Source organism: Nothobranchius furzeri, chromosome 13 (genome assembly GCF_043380555.1).
Source record: "Nothobranchius furzeri strain GRZ-AD chromosome 13, NfurGRZ-RIMD1, whole genome shotgun sequence".
NCBI lineage: Eukaryota > Metazoa > Chordata > Actinopteri > Cyprinodontiformes > Nothobranchiidae > Nothobranchius > Nothobranchius furzeri.
Window position 1 is genome coordinate 47191145 of NC_091753.1, and position 18096 is coordinate 47209240.

At 41.2% G+C, this 18096-nt stretch overlaps 2 protein-coding genes across 3 annotated transcripts; one reads left to right on the forward strand and one right to left on the reverse strand.

Moving 5' to 3' along the window:
- The first annotated feature begins 1061 nt into the window (after positions 1–1061).
- Positions 1062–6372, forward strand: LOC107380140 (V-set and transmembrane domain-containing protein 5). Its single transcript, XM_015951232.3, has 4 exons — positions 1062–1270; positions 2439–2765; positions 5705–5848; positions 6078–6372. The coding sequence occupies exons 1-4, from the start codon at positions 1195–1197 to the stop codon at positions 6191–6193; spliced, it is 663 nt and encodes a 220-aa protein (XP_015806718.1). The 5' UTR covers positions 1062–1194; the 3' UTR covers positions 6194–6372.
- On the reverse strand, positions 6272–17866 carry med17 (mediator complex subunit 17). Of its 2 annotated transcripts, none has more exons than XM_015951229.2 (13): positions 17849–17866; positions 15489–15741; positions 15076–15239; positions 13932–14151; positions 13703–13839; positions 13482–13563; positions 13260–13409; positions 12917–13047; positions 12437–12621; positions 12170–12307; positions 11976–12093; positions 11739–11898; positions 6272–6689 (listed from the first exon to the last, which is right to left on the reverse strand). In XM_015951229.2, the coding sequence occupies exons 1-13, from the start codon at positions 17849–17851 to the stop codon at positions 6481–6483; spliced, it is 1950 nt and encodes a 649-aa protein (XP_015806715.1). In that variant the 5' UTR covers positions 17852–17866; the 3' UTR covers positions 6272–6480. The 2 variants fall into 2 exon arrangements, with proteins under 2 accessions (XP_015806715.1, XP_015806716.1); XM_015951230.3 differs by lacking the exon at positions 17849–17866 and adding an exon at positions 17498–17632.
- Positions 17867–18096: the final 230 nt, after the last annotated feature.

Consider the following 18096-nt stretch of genomic DNA (forward strand, 5'->3'; position numbering starts at 1 on the left):
TAACGGCGCTAACTAACGCAAAGAAAACTGGGAAAATTTGACCAAAGCCCTATCATACAGAGAATTTCAATGGCGCTGCATTTGACAAACAACTTTGAGATTTGTAAGGTTACTTTCCCAGACCTGGGCAACGGTGGTGTGTATTTCTTCATTATTCCAGACAATTTTTCCTGCATCATAATACGTATATTGCTGCAACTAAGAATCTGGGCTTTTTTGTTAAGAGTAACATATTAATTAATTCAGATACTATAATAATAAAAAAACAAAGCTATGGGACTAGTTTGTCTTTGTGATCTGTTTAGTGTCACACAACACTTGAATTTTTAAGCACTTTTGCAGCTTGAGCTCTCTTTTGGTGCTTTCTGATGGTCAAGAGGTCTATTTTTACTTGATTTAGAGAACAAAAAATTAAGTGACTTAACAAACAAACAAACAAACAACACTACTCTGTACATGATCAGTTATTGGACAACTTCACTTTATATAAGGCTACTTTGGAAGAAAAATATTACAAAAATGAGAGAGAATTAATGTTTGGTTGGGTTTCCCAAAAAAGAAACCTTTCGTAAGCTGAAACAAAAACTGATGAAATCAGACATAAATCCAATGAAATTCGGTTCATTTCTTAAAAAGATACTCAGATGGTTTTAAGTGCTTTGCATGTATGCAAACTTCCTGTTTGACATGTTTTACCAGGTGTGTCAGAGAATGACTGTTCCAACCCACCCTGGTTTGATTTCTCACTGTGTTTGGTTACAGATTAAGGAGAAGTTGTCTTTCTCTTTGTTCTACAGCTCTACTCCTTGAGGTGTGTGTGTGCGTGTGTGCGTGCGTACGTGCGTGCGCGCGCATGTGTGAACACACTGAGTCTCGGTGTGTGTTTGCTTAACAGTCTCTGGCTAAACCTGTCTGATAGGTGTGGGCTGGCTGGCTCTGACATGCGCAGGTATGAAAGGAAATCCTGCACAGTGGAAGGAAGGAAAGCGACTCAGCACTCCTGAACACACTCCCTGGTTTCCAACAAGGAAAAACGAAATCCGACTGACAGCTGTAACTTACAGAAACCAGAAACAGGATAGAGAGGGAAGCACGAGGATAGGGGAGGAAGATGACGAGGAAAACAATTCATAATGTGAAATGATCTGAAGGAGATTCTTCTGGGGAGGTTCAACAGATGGGTCTGCGATTCTAATGTGGCATTTCAGGCTCTGGAATGTGAAGGATATTGCTGTGTTTCTCAGCATCTCTCTGATTATGATCCACTCAGGTAAGCTTCCCAACACTGTGTTTTGATTCAACAATACTGCATTTGTTTGGCACTAAAAACAAAGGGCAAGGTCACACTGATATTGGTCAGAAGAGCAAACTGAGAGGTAAATGCTGAACATTTTAAAAGCTTTAAGTGTTTACTTGTGTCTTTATGACTACACAGACCATTAAGTTGTTCTGAAATGGGTTCAGCACTCAAGAGAAACTCAAAATTAGCTCTGATGTTGCTCAAAAAACTGATCTTGGAACGGTGAAAACTGCAAACCCAAAACCTCCTGTGTGAATCAGTCATGATTAATCCACCTGTCTTCTTAGTCAGCAGTGGTATTCTCATGAGAAATTCTTTCCTTGGGCTTCACTGAACAAACACTTGACCTGCACAACCAGATCTTCCACTGACTTTCATGCAAACATCTGCATCTATATGAGGCAAATACAACATCTTCAGCTTGTTCAACTAGTTTGTTGTTTCAGTAACAAATTCGTTGGCGTTGAACAGTAAATCTGAACATCTCTGCTCTTCAGGATATAAACACCAGATAACAACTCAATAGTAAAACATTTTTCTTTTTATTTGAGGCTGCGTGAAGCCGGTGAGTTTCTGTTGTATAAAAGCTGAAGAGTAGCTAAAGGGGTAAAGGACAGTTGATTTTCTGTACTTTATGCTGACTTGCTCCAATGGAGGGTGGTATATTTAAAGATGTTTATTTTGACCAGATCATATAATCACCTTTGCATGTCTGTCCTGATTTTGAGTCAATCTACCTCAGCTTAATTTAGCTTTACTTAACATTTAAATGCAAATAATTCAATTTATATTGAATTATTAAATTAAATGTATCTACTTTGTGTAAGTAATTACATTTAAATGTACTCAAATCAACCTAACTGAATTTTATTTCAACTTAGTATAACTAAACTCAGTTTACTCAAGTTATTTAACTCAATTTAATTAAGATTACTTCAACTCAATTTGACTCAGATTTACTTAAATCAAATAAAATTCACCTCAACTCCATTTCATTCAACTCAATTTACATTTAAGTCAATTTATTTAAAGTCCGTTTAAACACCAGGCTGTCCTGACCCTCAAGGTTCCAGAGTTATCGAGTTATAATCATGTACAAATCATCCTCACAAGTTTGATTTTGCTCTTTTATTGTTAGCTGGAGCCATCGTGATTGATTCTTCCCAGAGGAGCCTCATCAGGTCTGTGCAGGAGGATGTCTTCTTCTCAGTAAATGTGACATGCAGTGGGACCCCAACGATACAATGGACCTTTATGTCAGGAGCAGTGAGCCGTGCCGTGGGGACCTGGCGGCCGGAGGTGTTCACCAACATAACCATGGATTATAGCAGCAGAGTGAGGCCCTATGATAACGGCTCTATGGTCCTACTGGACCTGAGGCTGCAGGATGCTGGTTATTATCTGATCAGTGTTGAAGATTCAACGGGACGCAGCAAGGAACTTGGTTTTATCCTGAAAGTAAACGGTGAGCTTCGCTGGGCCAAAATGTAATTCCTCTGTTATGATTTTTTTGTAATCCTTTAAAAGGAGTCTTGATTGGTAGCTCATTAGATGGTTTCCTTTGTACCTTTACTCCTTTTTCACTAGTTTGGTGTTTAGTGTTTGTTCTTGATCACAGCGGTTGAGCAGAGTGTGTTTTTATGAGGGAACTGAACAAAATTAAGGATCAGTCAGCAAACAGCTCTTTGGGAATGCACCCTGTTGTCACTATTTTCCACTAAACTTTGTTTTGCTTTGCTATTTTTTTTTGCATCTTTACCTAAACTACTGATAACATTTAAAACTGGTTCTAAGTTAACTGTTTTGTGGTTCACCCAGGGGCAGTACTAGGGTGAGTCCTGGGTGGGCCAGTTCCACCCTGATAACAAGCTTGGAACCCCCAAATTTGTAATCTACTCGAACAATTGTCGCTGTAGCAGGATTTTTCGTGTGTTTGCTTTTTTGTACTGTTCATCTCACAGCCTCTAGGTCACACAACGTCCGAGTGAGATAGATTTGGTTCAAGTCAAACATCCCAAAACAAATGGATGTTAGTCCCTTGTTAAGATTTGCAGGCATGAATAATCAATAGCTTTATGTGTCTTCTTTCATCAAGCGCCACTCTCATTTTGACACGACCTTCAGTTCTCCCACAGCGTGTCCCAGACCACAGCAGACCCCCAAAACTGCTCCATCAATGCTATAAACAAGCTCCATTTCCCTCTCAAAACCCATTCACGCTCACGCTTTTGACTCTTCATAACTTGGACAAAAAACAACTTAGGACACATAAAACGTCACACTTTTGTTCATCAGACCCTTGACGTTCACATTTCCAAGGGCTCTGGAATGTGTTCCTGCTCCTTGTTGGTCCTCAAATGCCCTTCTGCTCCTGCTCCCTTGTTGTCTGCCCCCGTGCCACACACTTATTCAAAGTACATAATAATAATAACAATAATGCATTGAACTTATATAGCACTTTTCAAGACCCCCAAAGACGCTTTCACACACTCTCACATTCACACACTGCTAGTGATGGTAAGCTACTTGTAGCCACAGCCGCCCTGGGGAGATCTGACAGAGGCGAGGCCGCCATTTGGCGTCGCCATCGGCCCCTCTGACCACCACTAACACAGGCAAGTTGGGTGAAGTGTCTTGCCCAAGGACTCAACAGCAGGATACCCCTGGCGAGAGCTGGAATCGAACCCATGACCCTCCGATCATGAGTCAACCCGCTCTACCACCTGAGCTACTGTTCAGTTTGATCTCACTCCTGTCTGGTTCCTAATGGCACAGAAGATTACTTTAATCCTTTCAGGCTCAAAATAAGTTTTGATAAAAGGACAAACAACTAAGTCCTTCAGGGTTACTTCTGAGTTAACAAATGCTCATGAAATACGTATGTGGAGTAACCAGATAGGTAGGTTTTGACGTTGCGAATCTGCAACGCCTGCCTCCAGAGGGTTAACAGGGTTCTTCTGCACCCTACAATCTCATGCTCCAGCTGGTAGGCCCCTTCAACATTTTTTTCAGGAATTTTCTAGTTAGTCGTTAACATCTGAAAGACTCAAAGGCATGTTTTTTGGTTTGTGCCTCTCCAACAAAGCAGCCCTCCTAGTCTAGACCAGTGGTTCCCCAACCTTTTTTTCACAAGAACCCATCATGTGTCCAAAACAGGCCAGGGCCCCCCACATGCACACAATTATTAATTCATAGAGAAATACAGAGTTACGACTTTTATACAGAGTTTGATGATAATATTGGGTGTGGTAATGGGATTTTATGAATGCAATTTTTACAAATAGAAACTTAGTAACCTCAACCTCAGCACAGACAGAATTGTAGGGACCCCTTGGGGGCACACACCCCAGGCAGTGGCGCCCCCAAGGGGTGACCAGGGGTGGTTATGGCCATCCCTAGAAAATTGCTGCACTTTGAGTTAAGCGTTGTGGATACAGATTGTTTATATATATATATATATATATATATATATATATATATATATATATATATATATATATATATATATATATATATATATGTATATATAATTAAGGAGCAATGCAAGGACCACAAGGACCAATTACATGTGCCACCCCAAAACATTTTTTGGCTCCATCTGGCCACCCTTATAAAAAAATTCTGGAGGTGCCCCTGAGCCCAAGGTGGGAACCACTGGTCTAGACCCACCTCTGGGTTCATCGGTTCAGCAAGCAGAACTAAAAGTGGTTAAACTGGGTGAAAAATCATCCAAAGTTCAATGAAAAACTGCAAAAAAAAATCTCCAGAAAGTCTGAAGAATTGTTAACTTTGACTACTTTTATAGATTTTGCTTTGAAAAAAAGTGTCTAAGATGATTATTTTGAGCCTGTTAAGTCTTTGCTTTTATCACCTGTTGAGATGAAAAAGGAAACTGATAAAGATTTAACACGCATGGCTTATCCTAAATGTTGAAAAGAGCCTCAGTTTTAGCTGATCTTGTTTCTAAAAACGTCCGTGGACATGATAACAAAATGGTATCTGATGGAAGATTATTATTGGTATTTTAGTATTTTCTAATCCTCGTCAACTTTTTTAAATCATCTGGTGTCAAAGCTGCAAACTCCTCGTGTTTCCTGTCATCAGCCTGTTGTTTTGACACGGAGCAGAAATATGTGTCACAAATCTACAAGCGACTAAAATTATTTCACTTTTGTTTTCTTTGTTGCTCCTGAGAGTCAGAAAGAACTTTTACACACTGATGGCAAGAATCGGTCAGTGGGAGCGTTTCAGAGGGCTTCAAAGTAAAATCAATCTTACACACACGTTATTACGATTTCAGAAGAAATGACACAATTAGGTCAAATGTTAATCAATAATCTTTGAGAACACCTGATTCTGGATTCTAGTTGAATCTGATCATTCTCCCGTGTTTCTGCCCTCAAGAGGTTCTGTATGAGGACCTTCAGTACCTCTCCGTTACCGCTTTGGCTCTGTTCGTTTTGGCCGGCCTCCTCATGCTGGCCATGTGGCTGCTGCACAAAGCCTGCAGGAGGATCGAAGCGTGGAGACGCAAGAGACAAATGCCAGGTAAGGAAAAGGGTTTTTTATCAGATCAAACTTTCAAAACAGAATAAAAAAATCCCCTACAGCTGAACAGTTTGGAGGAAATTACAATTTTACGAGGATTTTTAAACCGTTGTGTAACTCGGCACACGTCCATGCAGGTGTGTTTAGTACAAAGGTCAGGGGAGCCTCTCTCAACAGCCATTACATAAATGTTTTAGGTTTTATATTTGTTTATTTTATCTGCATGCAGAACAAGATGAGACGGAGCTGCAGCCCTTTGATGGAGCAGGGAATCGCTCCAACCACCAGAACCCACCGGAGACTGCTCAGACACGCCCGTGCTTCAACACAAGGACCTGTTTTTAAACCTGCGTCCTGTTTACATTTTATGCCTCATGCGAACGGCACTGAAATAGTGTAAATAGATCACTCATCACACTGGAAAACAACACAGCACGTATTTATTGTGACATGAAAAAGAAATTGTGTGTTGCTACTGAAAATCTGCTTGTTTCTGACTTTATACAAGAAGTTTAACCAAACTGTGTTTTGGATTTTGACCGGTTTTAAACACAAACAAAGCAGAACCTGCATGCTTTTAGTTCAAAGAGCTGCTGTTTAGCCATCCATGAACCAGAGACGATCAGCAGCTGCTAAGGACAAGGAGTGAGCGCTGCCATGAGGAGCTCCATCTTGTAGACAAAGTTACGTCCCTCCATTCGGCTCCACTGCACCTCCTTGTGTGGACCTCTGAGGTGGCTCCACTTGGTGTCCTGAATGACGTCGCTCTTGGGCAGATCTTTCACCTGGCTGCGGGGGAACTGGACCAGGACTTTGCAGCCACTCTCCGGACCATTACGCACTGATAAAAAGCAGAAAGGAACGAGAGAGGCATAAAGAGGTTCATGTTTAAGTTATTAAAAATTATTCTGCAGTCATCTATTGAGAGGCTTCTAGACATTCCTCTGTGGTGAGGTTTGATTCCTCAGCATGTCTAAATCTAACCTGTTGAACTCTCTGAACTTAGAACTGCAGGAACAAATCAGAATATTTATTGTGCTTTTTTAAATTTAATTTAGATCTGAGAGAATTATTATTTTATGGTACTTGACTTTGTTGGTCCACAGCACCGAAGCCACAGGAATGTCCTCAGGGAGAAAAGAGGTGTGTGGCAGAGGTGGAAAGTAAGGAATTACATTTACTCACGTTAATGTAACTGAGTAGCTTTTTTGTGTATTTATGCTTTTTAAGTCATTTTTAAAATCTGTACTTTTACTTGAGTATGTTTTTAAAAAAGAATTGTAATTCGCTACATTTTAAATCATATCCGTTACTGAGTGAAAATAAATTGTTGGCTTAATGCATTAAACATATTACGTGTAGCAGCGTCGGAACAGAAAGAGACACCTGCATGAGCACCGCGTCTAAACCGTGGGGGGCGTGGGTGTACACGTTTGATAATGAGGACAAACAGCCATTTTTACCGCAGTTTTGCTCAAAAACATCAGTTCAGTCCCTGTGATCCACTCGCTGTTTCCCTCCTCTCTCCCTCCTCTACCGTGGGTTGGAACCCGCACCTTCGCGCACCGGTGTGACGTCATCAGAATTCCGCTCGGTTCGGCCATAGATATGTATATAAACACGTGTTTATATACATATCTATGGGTTCGGTAGCCGGACTCGGTTCCGTGTTTGAAATGTGTTTTCCCAACCGCTCCGCACAGCAGCGGCAAAATAACGTTTAGCGCTCATAACAAGTGGATTCTCAGCGCTTTGCTCATAAAACAGAAGACCTGCAGGCCTCTGTGAGTTAAAACATCCTAATTCTATTTCAGGTGTAAACATTGTGCTCCATCCCTGTGTTTGAACTCAGAAGATGCTCCTTGATGCCACAGATATGTGATGATTTCGCTTGTTTCTTTATTTTACTCCAGAATAAGAGATTAAATTATTACTAAAGCAGTTCAGTGTAGTTAAATTAGTCATTCAAAAGATTCTAACATGCTGCTGTGTGTGTGTGTGTGTGTGTGTGTGTGTGTGTGTGTGTGTGTGTGTGTGTGTGTGTGTGTGTGTGTGTGTGTGTGTGTGTGTGTGTTACACATATAGGACTGCATGAGACAGTGTGGTTTCATCAAATCCATGCATCTTAATTCTTGGTTGAAGTAATGGTGAACAAAAATAACTTGTATTTCATAAATGACGTCTCAATAGTTTCTACGATAATGTTTTATCTCATCTTTGGTCTGGGGGGTGTAACTTATCATGATGCAAGCCTTTTAAAACATGTTAAAGTGTTACAAGAGCAGATAAATGCATGAATTTAAAGTTCATGTTTGGAGACCAACCTTCTCTGTTTGGAGGCTCACGCTGGTGAGGAGACACCGTTAGTTCTAGTAACACCTGGGCTCCCAAGGCCTGTTCTGAAAGGATGGATGTTACGGGACCCTTAAGGATTCCAGTTGGATGATTGGAGGATTATTTAGGAGGATTGGAATGAACAAACTGATTTCAGTGGTGAAGGGTTAAATGAGTGAGTGAACCCACCACCAAGGATGAACTCTGCTAACTTTAAAAGTCAGCTGCTCTAAATAAGCATGGTGGCGCAGTGGTTAGCACTGTTGCCTCGCAGCACGAAGGTTGCAGGTTGGAAACTCGGCTCGGCTGCGGCCTTTCTGCGTGGAGTTGCGTGTGCATTACTTGTATGTGTGTGTGCATGTAGTTGCATGTATGCATGTGTATGTGTGTGTGTGTGAGCCAAAGGTTTACTCATTGTTGGTCATTCACATGTGAGGTTATGACACAAATGCGTAAATAGGTTTTATGGGTTTTACAAATGTGTAAATTGGTTGTGTTTTTAGAATTTAGAGATTTTAGTGCCGGCTGCTTCACAGTGCTGTCTCGAATTGCCCCTCGGGGACTAATAAAGTTGTCTTGAGTCTTCTCCTCATGCATGTGTGGGTTTCCTCTGGGTACTGCGGTTTCTCCCACATATCACAACATGCCCTATAGGTTATAAATTGTAAGTCGCTTTGGATAAAAGCGTCTGCTAAATGAATAAACATAAACATAAACATAAACATGAAGGTCAGAGAGGAGCTCTAGGATGGACATGGATAAAGGAACTGTAATGTAGAGGTAAAGTAGGGCAGGGCCAACGTTAGCAGCTGTCATACGGTCCATCTGAAATGTTTGAATTTCATTTGGCTTGTTACATTATAAACGATAAATGACCCGCTCTTGTATAGCGCCTCTCAGAGTAAGGACTCCAAAGCGCTTTACACTACAGTGTATCATTCATCCATTCACACACACATTCACACACTGATGGTGATGAGCTACCATGTAGCCACAGCTGCCCTGGGGCGCGCTGACAGGTTAGAGCACAATCTCATGTTAGAGTTTGTCATGAAAACATTGAGATACCTCACATGCTGATGGCATCATTTCTCAAAATAAAAACTAATTTTAATCACAAATGAAACCTATAATCCTAGAGAAACCTCGTCCAATCAATGTGCACATCCTGTTCTCACTGATTGGATAGAAATCCCTCCATCAAACTGTGTGTGTGTGTGTGCGCGTGGCATGCGTGTGTGTGTGTGCGTGCGCGTGCACACACATGAGCGAATTGTGAACTGGCATTTTGATTTTGCACTACTTAGATGTAGCCATCCTTACGCTGACAAAGAGGTAACTAAGTAACTTTTACTTTAAGTACATTTTATTTACAATACTTTTTACTTTTACTTGAGTAAAAATTTAGGCAAGTACTTTTACTTGAGTAAAAAAATTATCAAAGTATTGGTACTCGTACTTAAGTAGGAAATTTTAGTACTCTTTCCACCTCTGGTGTGTGGTCAACCAACTTCACAGGAAGTCAATTTAATGCCATCTAGTGGTCAAATTGGGAATACCGACCACTCCACCAAAAATCTACTATTATTCTAGTGACAAACTTCACTGTAGATGTTTTTATTGGTGTTCATACTTACTTCTTAAAATTACACAATTAAAAGGTAAAACCCCATTTTTCCTCCTAAGCCACGCCTCCAGAATCCAGGAACACAATACTTGTTACTTATGGGCTCGACACACGGGAGGCGATATCGCCTCTCCTCCATTCATTTTCAATGAGACATGCGTGACAAAGCGATAATCGCGGGTCTCCCTCCTACTAAGCAAAACGCGAAAAACGTGCATGTGAAATTTTGCGCTCGTGCACGTGTCGTGCACAGGCGACCCAGCGACGCGATCCCAGAAAGTTGAAACATTTTCAACTTTTCATCGCCGTCGCTCAGATGAGGACCAATCAATGGAGGTTTCATTCACTGACCAATGAGCGGACAGGATGCTCCGTACACCTCCGAGCAAACATGGATGAGAAGTTGATTATTATTATGTTTTATATAGTAAAATCAGAAGTAGGATTTCACATAACTCTAGCAGCACCTTGTGAAACATCATATCTACCGCTTTTTAACTCTGAACAGCTTAAAAAACCTTAATTCCCTCCAACCTGACACAGCCAAACAAAACAACAGAAGTTTCGATTTCGCCACGGAACAGAACGCGTAGACGGCTTTGCCGCTGGCCGCCTCCCGTGTGTCAGGTAATTAAAGCGACAGCGACAAATTTCGCTGATTGCGGTCGTTTGTCGCCTCCCGTGTGTCGAGCCCCTAAGGGTTCTGTTTTTCATTTTCAACACATTACTGGCACCCCTCTGGCATAAATCCTGACATAACGCACCTACATAACATAACCGTATAATAATTTAGTCTGCTAAAGAATATAACGTGGTTCTTTTATGGTGGAAAGTCTTTAGCTTCTTTGGTTTATTCTAACATCTAAATCAATGCAGCTTAGTGCCAAGGACAATCTAGGGAAGCCCCAATAACAACAGGTTAAAACCTGCAGAACCCGACCCAAATGTGTTCAGACTCAACTAATTCCACATACATGTGCACACACACAAACATGTTGCCTTAGCAACAAACTGATATGGCTCTGCCAGCCGACAGGCTGCATTCAGAGACGCCTAAAATGTTCCTAACAAGAGCAGAACCAGACTAAACGGAAAGCGTGATCTCATTAAATGAAAATTTGCAAACAGAATGGAACTTTATGTCCGTTACACTAGTTAACCCGGCTCTGGCTTTGCTTCCTGTTCAGCTGCTTCAAGCAGAGAACGAGGGATTTGTGCTAACGGGGAGCAGTTAAATGGCTGCATCAGGGTCCGATCATTAAGAATGGGGACCAGCAGAATGATTGGATGAGGTTACTCCAGGGTGGTAGGTTTCAGAGGCAATTAAAATGATTAGTTTTTAACAAAACATTTAATTAATTGGTTACCATCAGTGTGTGAAGAGCATCTCATGCAATAGATCAAAAAAAGCTCCAGAAAAGCATCTCCTACTGCACATTTTTACGTTTATACATAAACGCCCACCTTTTATCTTTCAGTGGTGGAAAACATTAGCCTGGCAAGCCAGACTAAATAAATGTATTATTTAGTCTGGCCACGCTCCATTGACGGCTCTCGGTTGTGGAGCGGGTTCTACCGTTGTCTTTCAAATGATCTCCGCATTCCACTGGACAATGAATGTGACGTACTCTCGTTTCACTCTGTTGCATCATCCCACCCACCAGGCATATAGAGTGCCCTGATTGGCCCACAAAGCGGATAAAGCTCTGTGATTTGTTCTCTAAGCAGATAGAGCACTATGATTGGCCCACCATTATGGACCAATCACAGCTCTTTATGTGTTTGAAACCCCTCTAGAGGGTTGTGATTGGCTAGCCAGAGCCCTGGTAGGAGCTGCGGAGGTTCCAATGGAGCATGCCTAGACCAGACTTTGCAAAGCAAGAATTTGGTCTAGTTCACTAGGCTAAAGCAAACCTTCTCATGTCTCACCTGAGATGGCGTACTCTCCATTGGGGGAGGCAACGGTGATGGCGGAGGCATTCCCGATGCTCTCCACTGGACCCAGTCCAACATGGTTGCTAAAGCTCAGCACGTGCCAACCCATCACTTTGGCCAGCTGCTGTACTGCATGCACCTGATGCTGCGACATCTGTAAAAAGGCACGTCGTCACACAGAACAGCTCTCGACTTTCACCACAAACTCATCTACAAACGTAGGCGAGGCACCTGTGAGAGCAGGAAGTCCTGCAGCTCCTGCTCCTGGTGGGACAACGTGATGGCGCGTCCATCCCTGTGCACCACTCGGATCTGTTCCACGCCGATGTTGAGCTGAAGCTGAATGGATCTAAATATGAAGACATATAAGAGCAATCGGGAGACAGGAAGCAGACACATAATTCCTTCCTGGCTTGTCTACTTACTTGCAGATCTGCTCGTAACCATGTGAGGTGATGAGCACCTTGACACTGGACTCGTACACGTCGTTGATATTGGACCAGTGAGCCTGGATCTGAGGGTCTTCAATCCGGCTGGCCAAGCAGTCGATGGTTCGGGCGGTCCTGTCGACAAAAACAAGCAACTTTCCTATATTAATCGTTCGATTTTACAAAGGAAAATAGAATTTGAGATACTTACAAAATGCATTTGTACAATCCTTCAATAAAATATCAACAAAACCATGAACATGCCTGCTCCTTAGAAAGATGTGTTTGGCCTGTTTGATGATCTTCTCCAGTAGCCCTTCGCTCTGTTGCAAGCTGGAGATTTCTGCCTTGTCGTACGCCATCGGCCCCGCCAGGCGCAGGCGTTTGTGTCCGAACGGGGCACTGGCGGGATGCGGCATGACCACAGAACTCAGCTGCTGCTTGTGGAACTGCAACACAAACGAGGCTTGTTTTTAAAAAGGAGAAAACCTAAAATTAGTTCTACGTGAGACCTGCAATCACTGTGGGTCTCTTCAAATATCCGAGGGAGCATTTAAAACTGATTACACGAATAAGAGATATGACCAATTAAATTAAAAAGGTGATTTTTAACTTAAATTTTTTAATTTAGACAAAAATTAAAAATGTTTTTCTTCCTGTTTATTTATTTTTTATTCTTATGTTTGTAGTGTTACATTCGAAGCCAATTTAAAGTTTAACATATTCAGAAGGTTTGTATCTCACCTCTCGGATCATTTGATGCAGATTGTGCTCTAGCACATAAAGATGGTCGTCAGGTTTGGGTTTCTCCGGAGAAGAGCGGTTAATCTTCTTGTCTCCCGTGCAGTGGCAAAGTGAAATTGAAAGCTGCAGACCTACAAATATTAGGTAAATAATAACGTATTTTAAAAATCACAGTAAGAAACACGGTTTGTTTACTCAATGCAAAGAAATCCACTGGTCTGTCATTTGTTTATTTATTTTAGATAGGGTGACTAGCTAAAACGTACAAAGTTAGTCAGACTAAATCCATCTCTAAAGGCTAAATGAAAAACAGGAACAAACCCAAGACATTGCGAGTTCTGACCTGGAAAGGGCTGTGAGATAATCTGATTCTTTACAACAATGTGAGGAATCTGGGATTTAATCTGGACAGCTTCTCTGGACAGTTGAGCAAAGATTTCTTTACAGAGCAAAACGTTCTGAGCCGCCTCCAGTTTGATGTGCCATGGTGTACCTGAACATAGGACAATAATAATAATCAGAATGTAAATAATTAACAGTTATGGGTTTGGCTGATGAACCGTACCAGGTTTGTTTTTTTGTGGCCTCCTGAACAGGTTTACTGTTCCCAGATCACCGATGTCTGGAGATTGTTTCTGGATGGAAACCTGAAAAAAATTATTGATAAGACATTATTTTTATTTCTAACATTCAGTATTCCACATCAGTAATTCACAACTTCCTAATTAGTAAAATAAAAACGGACAGAAAATGATACGTTTTAAACATGAAGATCAGTATAAAAACCTTGATATAAGCCGATCCTTCCAGGTCACTGGGGATCTGAACATCCAGGGGGCAGTAGTCCTCTGGGATCTTTTTATCTAGATCAATGTCGGTGTTTTTGATCACTTCAAATGTGCCATGGTGAGGAAAAAGTGAACCTGTGTGAGTAAATGTTTTAACATTGGGTTAGGAAAGCTTTTTAAAAGTGTTGGAGGTACTTTTGAAAGACGTGGGAATCCTTCTCCCTCACCAGCACTCCGGTAGCTGAGGTCTCCCAGAATTTTGTCTCCCACTTTGCGGAGTTTCCACTGAGAGCGGAGTCGCAGAAGTTCAGTGTTGAAGTCCCGCTGCCTCCGGTTCTCCTGGTTCTCTGCAACTGACTTACTGAGCTTCTCTGCTCCTTTCAGGAGAAGCTGGGCTGCTGTGGCCAATGATTTCTTTTTACTCATCAACTGAAACACCTGGGGTGTCTGCAGAGAGGTGGCAAAATAGAATTCAAATTCAATTCAATTCAAAAATACTTTATTAATCCCAGAGGGAAATTGATTGCTGTAGTAGCTCAGAATAATAACAATAATCAAGTCATCAAAGAGTTGTTGTATAATACAATGGCTGTTGGCAGGAAGGATCTCCAGTAGCGGTCAGTGTTGCAGCCAAACTGAACAAGCCTCTGACTGAAGACACTCTTCCGTTGTCGGACAGTCTTGTGAAGAGAATGCTCAGAGTTGACCATAATTTTCTTGATTCTCTGGAGAATCCTTCTTTGCATCATCTCCTCCAGCAGTTCCGAAACTGCCAAAACTCTGGCTGAGTCCTTGAAAGGGCTTGGAGTTCCTCCATCTTGTTGGCCGGTGATCTCACATTGCCCATTATGATCGATGGAAGAGATGGTTTGAATTTCCTCTTTCTCTGTCTCCGTTTTGCTCCCGCTCTGCATTCACGCTTCTTGCGTTTCAGCTCATTTGGGATTTGTGGCTTCAGTTGAGGTATTATTTCAGCCTTTCCAATGTTAATCAGCTGCTCCTGATTGTAAACCAGCTTGTTGCCATGGTTACGCATCATAACAAATGCTCAAAAAGTGAGAAAAAAGCTAAAAATAGCAGTAAAAATCCTCCAAGCTTCACAGCACCAGAAACAGAAAAGTAAAGTGTCCAAAATACAGTTTTTCTTGAGAAACTAGAAGAAAAATGCCCAAGAAAAGGCTAAACTTACATATAGTCAACAGAGCTACTCCAACATGCAGCCACCCAGAGCAGCGCAGTTCCAGGATAAGAATAAGAATTAAATTATCTGACATATCCTCAGAGAGGAAGCACTGGTCTCATTCAAAAATGTTAAAATAGGAGCATACTTCTTCCACAGTTCTCCCAACTCTGCAGAGTGAGATTCTTTACCTTGCCAGCTGTGGGATCCTGAGACACTGGATCTAAAGCCATGTACTTCTTTTCCTTCACCACACTGAGGACGTCGTACAGCACGCACATCTCCGTCAGGGAACTGCGTAGATTGTTACGCACCGAGTCCCAAGGCCAGAGAGATGGCTGAAACTTCACTGTGTCTGTGAAAATAAACCACAAATAACATTTAAACCCAAAATGCACAAAATAAGTTACATAAGCTAATGGGATTCAGTTTGTTTTGAATTTGTTCTGTATGTAGTGAATTATTCCACGTTAAGATTTATTGTTAAGGGAATGTGTTGAGTTTCTTGTTTATTGAAGGATGGAAAATCCTTTACTGTGCCACATCGGGGGGAATTTCGGCAAATCAGAAATCTATTTTCTGATATCTTTTAAAAACACGTTACCTTCTTCTTCCTCTGGCTCCTGCTTGCCCCACTCTCCGTCCCTGGGCTCACTGTCAACCCCATTCTCCTCAGAGTCTGATCCCTGGCTGAAGTCAATCCTTTGAGCCAACTTTGCCAAGTTCTGGGACATGGACAAAGGGGGGACATATGTCTCGAGTCCATCCAAGCCCACCTCCTGCACTTGTTTCTCACAGGAAGACTCAATGCTGATCCTCACTGCTGGACCACCAGACATGGTGGCACGATGGCTAAACTGAGAAGAAGCAGAAATGTTTTTCAGATGTGGGGACTCTACAGTTTCTCCTATATAATCTGACATATTTTGTATAGGCTGAAAAGGCTAATTTAAAGAGAAAGTCACCTCCAAATCAATATTTTTTGCTGATAAACTGCATAAATATATACTTTTTTTTTCCCAGAACTGCGCTGCTCTGGGTGGCTGCAGGTTGGAGTAGCTCTGTTGACTATATGTAAGTTTTGCCTTTTCTTGGGCATTTTTTCTTCTAGTTTCTCAAGAAAAACTGTAATTTTTGGACACTTTACCTTTCTGTTTCTGGTGCTGTGAAGCTTGGAGGATTTTTACTGCTATTTTTTAGCTTTTTTTTTCACTTTTTGAGCATTTGTTATGATGCGTAACCATGGCAACAAGCTGGTTTACAATCGGGAGCAGCTGATTAACATTGGAAAGTCTGAAATAATACCTCAATTGAAGCCACAAATGCCAAATGAGCTAAAATTCAAGAAGTGTGGATGCAGAGCGGGAGCAAAACGGAGACAAAGAGGAAATTCAAACCATCTCTTCCATCGATCATAATGGGCAATGTGAGATCACCGGCCAACAAGATGGAGGAACTCCAAGCCCTTTCAAGGACTCAGCCAGAGTTTCGACAGTTTTGGAACCGCTGGAGGAGATAATGCAAAGAAGGATTCTCCAGAGAATCAAGAAAATTATGGACAAGCCTGAGCATTCTCTTCACAAGACTGTCTGACAACGGAAGAGTGTCTTCAGTCAGACGCTTCTTCAGTTTCGCTGCAACACTGACCGCTACTGGAGATCCTTCCTGCCAACAGCCATTGTAATGTACAATAACTCTTTGATGACTTGATTATTATTATTATTCTGAGCTACTACAGCAATCAATTTCCCTCTGGGATTAATAAAGTATTTTTTAATTGAATAAATGAGTGTCTAATCGTGTTGTAGAAATATATAGTCAGCAATTAGGCACTTTAGTGCATCTGAGTTAAAATTGAAATATTCTGCCTAAAACTGTCAGTGTTGAATAGATTAAAAACTCTGCACTACATTTGAATTTAAATCTGCCATCGCTATTGGCTAAGAGGTACACACTGACATTAGCTGGTACATTATGATGTCCCGATGCTGTTGTGAGCCTGTTTGTGTGTATTTGTTAGCAGTTCCACCCTTTCAGTCTGCCTGGCAAAAGCATTTGTTGCATTTTTCAAACATGAAGTGGGAGTGGAGTAAGTTTCTTGTGGGGGGGTGACTTGCTCTTTAAGATTGGGATTGAAAATGAAAAACAATGTTAAATGTATTCCTGTATTTTACGAAATGTTTGGGATCCTCAGCAAAATCTTGCTCAATTTCTCATCGTGCTTAGCTTCCAGTGGCTCAGCTATAATTTTAAAGTAATCTCATATAAAATTAGTTCGATTTCTCAAGAAGAGGCTATTATCTGCCTTATTTTTCCTCTTTTCATTTGGTGGAACTTTATATTTTAGCTTTTAGCACATCCTGTATACCTTGTCTACAAGGAAAGGTCCAAAACACAAAACAAAAATAAGAAGACGTTAAGACAAGTTTTGGTTTGGTTACGGATATTAAATTTTAGCTCTTGCTAATTAAATACCTTTATTTCAATGCCTTGTTAGCAACTAGCTTGTTTAGCCTGATTTAGCCTTTTGCTCGTAGGTAGAATAAAAAACTGAAAGCTAAAGGGTTCTCTGCTATCTGCGTGGCAACAGAGTTCATTTGTAATAAATCTTACCTTTTGGTATTTAAAAACACGAAATAAAACGTTTTCCGGCAGAAATTAGAAGGATTTAGGATTTTTAGCCGTGCGTCTCTCGTTGTGAATGGTTGTGAACGTAAGATCAGGATGTTCGCATCGCTTACACACACCGGACAGAGCCCTGTTCAAATCAAGCAGGACGCTTACCCTGTCACATTAGGACAATTTTACAAATATGCCCCTTTACCTGCCACAGACTTTCAATTAAAGGTTGATCGTTAAATTTGAGTTTATGTTTTGTAAATTGTAGACGCGTCAAAAGTAAAAAATAAAGCTTTTAAACCCCGACAAATTGTTTTTAATTTAAGGGAACATGGTACCGCTTACCATCACTTTAACCGGTGATGAATAAAAGAAGCGAACCTAGTGTCACAGCATAATAAACCCCAGGTGTTTTTATTATCGAGTGCGACTAAACAGTACACCAACAAGCTGGATGAAAGTAAAAATATTTTGATGTACATTTTAATTTTTTTTGTTTTGTGTGATATTGGCAACATGATTTTTTTAAACACAAGTGTTTAGGTAGGAACGGAAAACCCAAATCATTTTATACGTACGGGATGGATAAAACG

What these genes read in the sequence shown, in the direction of transcription:
- LOC107380140 (XM_015951232.3), top strand. Translation starts at nt 1,195, where the DNA reads ATGTGGCATTTCAGGCTCTGGAATGTGAAGGATATTGCTGTGTTTCTC. An exon ending in TTTTATCCTGAAAGTAAACG is followed by an intron (nt 2,766 to 5,704) that starts GTGAGCTTCGCT and finishes TCTGCCCTCAAG; the next exon opens with AGGTTCTGTATGAGGACCTT. An exon ending in ACGCAAGAGACAAATGCCAG is followed by an intron (nt 5,849 to 6,077) that starts GTAAGGAAAAGG and finishes ATCTGCATGCAG; the next exon opens with AACAAGATGAGACGGAGCTG.
- med17 (XM_015951229.2), bottom strand. An exon ending in AGGATCCCACAGCTGGCAAG is followed by an intron (nt 14,152 to 15,075) that starts GTAAAGAATCTC and finishes ACCTCTCTGCAG; the next exon opens with ACACCCCAGGTGTTTCAGTT. An exon ending in AGGACTTCCTGCTCTCACAG is followed by an intron (nt 11,899 to 11,975) that starts GTGCCTCGCCTA and finishes GCCTTTTTACAG; the next exon opens with ATGTCGCAGCATCAGGTGCA.